This window comes from Phacochoerus africanus, chromosome 4, assembly GCF_016906955.1.
Source record: "Phacochoerus africanus isolate WHEZ1 chromosome 4, ROS_Pafr_v1, whole genome shotgun sequence".
Taxonomy (NCBI): Eukaryota; Metazoa; Chordata; class Mammalia; order Artiodactyla; family Suidae; genus Phacochoerus; species Phacochoerus africanus.
This window is the reverse complement of record NC_062547.1, coordinates 54,404,338-54,407,413: the sequence shown is the minus strand read 5'-3', so window position 1 is coordinate 54,407,413 and position 3,076 is coordinate 54,404,338. Positions and strand designations below refer to the sequence as shown.

The 3,076-nt window shown below is 38.7% G+C and overlaps 1 protein-coding gene across 1 annotated transcript; it reads left to right on the top strand.

Annotated features, from left to right (window-relative positions):
* The first annotated feature begins 234 nt into the window (after window positions 1-234).
* LOC125124163 (olfactory receptor 2T11) lies at window positions 235-1,194 on the top strand. The gene has a single exon (XM_047774312.1). The coding sequence runs from the start codon at window positions 235-237 to the stop codon at window positions 1,192-1,194; it is 960 nt and encodes a 319-aa protein (XP_047630268.1).
* The last annotated feature ends 1,882 nt before the right edge of the window (window positions 1,195-3,076 follow it).

Genomic DNA, 3,076 nt, shown 5'->3' with positions numbered 1-3,076 from the left:
AGAAGAATTACATCTATTGGTACTGATTTACGGGGTATCTCTACTTTTTTCATTCAGAGTTATGATTATGACTTGGAAAATTTTATCTAAACCAGTAGCCCCTGAGGTCTGAGATTCACTATCTTCATTGTGAATTTTTCGCATAGGAGGTGTTTTCTCTATCTGTCTTCTTTTTCTTTTTCTTCTTTTCCCTGGTGTTTGTGATTTCCTGCTGTCCTGGAGCTGTCATAGGAAATGCCAGTGAAGAATAGAAACGCATCCTCTGACTTTATCCTCCTGGGACTTCTGGTAAACAATAAAGCTACGGGGGTTGTCTTTGCAGGTATTTTTGCTATTTTTGTGGTGGCCGTAACTGCAAATTTGGTCATGATATTCTTGATCAAAGTGGATTCTCGCCTCCATACTCCCATGTACTTTCTGCTCAGCCAGCTGTCCTTCATGGACACCCTTTTTATTTGCACCACTGTCCCAAAGCTCTTGGTGGACATGGTTTCTAAAGAGAAGACCATTTCCTTTGTAGCCTGTGGCATCCAGATCTTTCTCTACTTGACCATGATTGGCTCAGAGTTCTTCCTATTGGGTCTCATGGCCTATGATCGCTATGTGGCCGTCTGCAACCCACTTAGGTACCCAGTCCTGATGAACCGCAGAGTATGTCTTCTTCTGGCTGCTGGTGCCTGGTTTGGTGGATCCCTGGATGGCTTTCTGCTCACCCCTGTCACCATGACTTTCCCCTACTGTGGTTCCCGAAGTATCAACCATTTCTTCTGTGAGATCCCTGCAGTTCTCAGATTAGCCTGTGCTGACACATCCTTGTATGAAACCTTGATGTACAGCTGCTGTGTACTCATGCTGCTTATCCCTATCTCTATTATCTCTACCTCCTACACCCTCATCTTGTTAACCGTCCACCGCATGCGCTCAGCTGAGGGCCGGAAAAAGGCCTTTGCCACTTGTTCTTCACACTTGACTGTGGTCAGCATTTTCTATGGGGCTGCCTTCTACACCTATGTGCTGCCCCAGTCATTTCACACCCCTGAGCAGGACAAGGTGGTATCAGCTTTCTATACCATGGTCACACCCATGCTCAATCCTCTCATCTACAGCCTCAGAAACAAGGATGTCCTGGGGGCATTTAAAAAGATATTTGCACAATGCTTATCTACTCGGAAAGTATCAACAAGTGTTGCTTAGAGATTCAATAAGCTGGGAATAGGCTTTCCAAATAATATCCTCTGTGTGTCTTGTTTCACAGGAGATGATCTTGTCAGCTATCAGAGATTATTTAGAATTGGCAATTAAGAGGATTTACTTTGACATGTTTCTTCCTCCTAGATGAAGGGAATCCAAATTTTTTTCAGTAGTTATTAAGTTAAATAATTCCTCTTATCCTGGTTCTTATCACTTTGAAAATAAAGTGGGACAAAAGATCAGATGGTAGAGTTCAATGAAACTCTCTTTAGGTCCCATTTACATTTGCCTCATGATGAAGCACACCAAAAAAACCTAAATCTACAAAATTTTGTGCCGAAATTTCTGTTTGAGGATCAATAAGAAAAAAATACCAATTCACAAATGAGTAATATAAATCACAATTTTTGAGTTCCCGTCGTGGCTCAGTGGTTAATGAATCCAACTAGGAGCCATAAGGTTGCAGGTTTGCTCCCTGGCCTGGCTCAGTGGGTTAAGGATCTGGTATTGCCATGAGCTATGGTGTAGGTTACAGATGCGGCTCAGATCCCACGTTGCTGTGGCTGTGGCGTAGTCTGTGGCTACAGCTCTAGTTTGACCCCTAGCCTGGGAACCTCTATATGCCATACATATGGCCCTAGAAAAGACCAAAAAAAAAAAAGCCAAAACACAATTTTTATCCTGTTTTTAATTATCAGATTAGCAACAGTGGATTATAAACTCTATGATCAACTTCATAGATCTTATGCTGAAAATAGTGACTTAAAAATACTGGCCATGATGAAGAGTGGATGAATTGAGCTAAACTAAATGTAAATTTATGAATAACTGAAGTTTATACATCCACTCAATGTGACTAGACGACAATATTTCACATCAGAGATTTCTACTGTGCTTCCTGCCTTTTTTTAATGGTGTAATTCTAGGAAGGATGAAGTCGATGGGAAGAAAATTTATAGTGTAACTCAAAAAAAAGGACTTGAGCACATTTTTTATTTTGTTCAAAGTGATATTGGAAGTTCTTGAAGAATTTTCTGTGGAGGTGTAACTTGGGAAGACATACATTTATAGGAGGATCACTACGTCTATAGTTTGAGTTCACAGAGAACTAAGTTGGATACAGAAGATAACTTAAGAGGCTTCAAATAAGAGAAAAAGATAGATTGAATAATGTAGTGACACAATGGGATTAAGCTCATGAAAAAAAAGTACTGCTGGAAAAGAATGTGGAATGAAAGATAGTAGTTTGGGCTGAAGTGAAAGGAAATGGAATTTCTATTTACTAAGATTAGAAAACTTCTAGAGTAGCAGGTTACAATTGGAGAAATCAAAAATGCAGTTGTTGTTGAGACTCTTGAATTACCTATTAGATATGTGAAACCAATCAGAGTTCATATTAGAGTTTTGGACTGAAGGTTTAAACCTAGTAGTTGTCAGAGTAGATAAATATTTAAAGACATAAAATGAGTTGAAAACAGTTTGGTAAATGTTTGAGACTGAGACCTAAAGCAGCTGTGTACATGTGAGAAGCATATAAGACAAGAGATAGGAATTAATGGAGTAAGAAGTAATATTTCAGATAAAGATGAAGCCATGATTCAGATATGGAGAATGTATTCAAATTCACAAGTGCAGTTTCATGTTGGACTATAAGAACTGAGAGTCGATCATTATAATTGACAACATGAATATGTTTTTTTGGACTTCATAATAGCAATTTCAATGAATTTGTGCTAGAAAAAATTCAAGGTAAATTAGAGGGAAAGGCAGTGGACAAGATGAGGAGAGTATGTCTTTTGTGTTTTTATTTTTTTATTTTTTGTAAATGAAATCAAAGAAATGGAGCAGTAGCTAGCAGGATGTAGGATTTCAATGTGTCTATTCA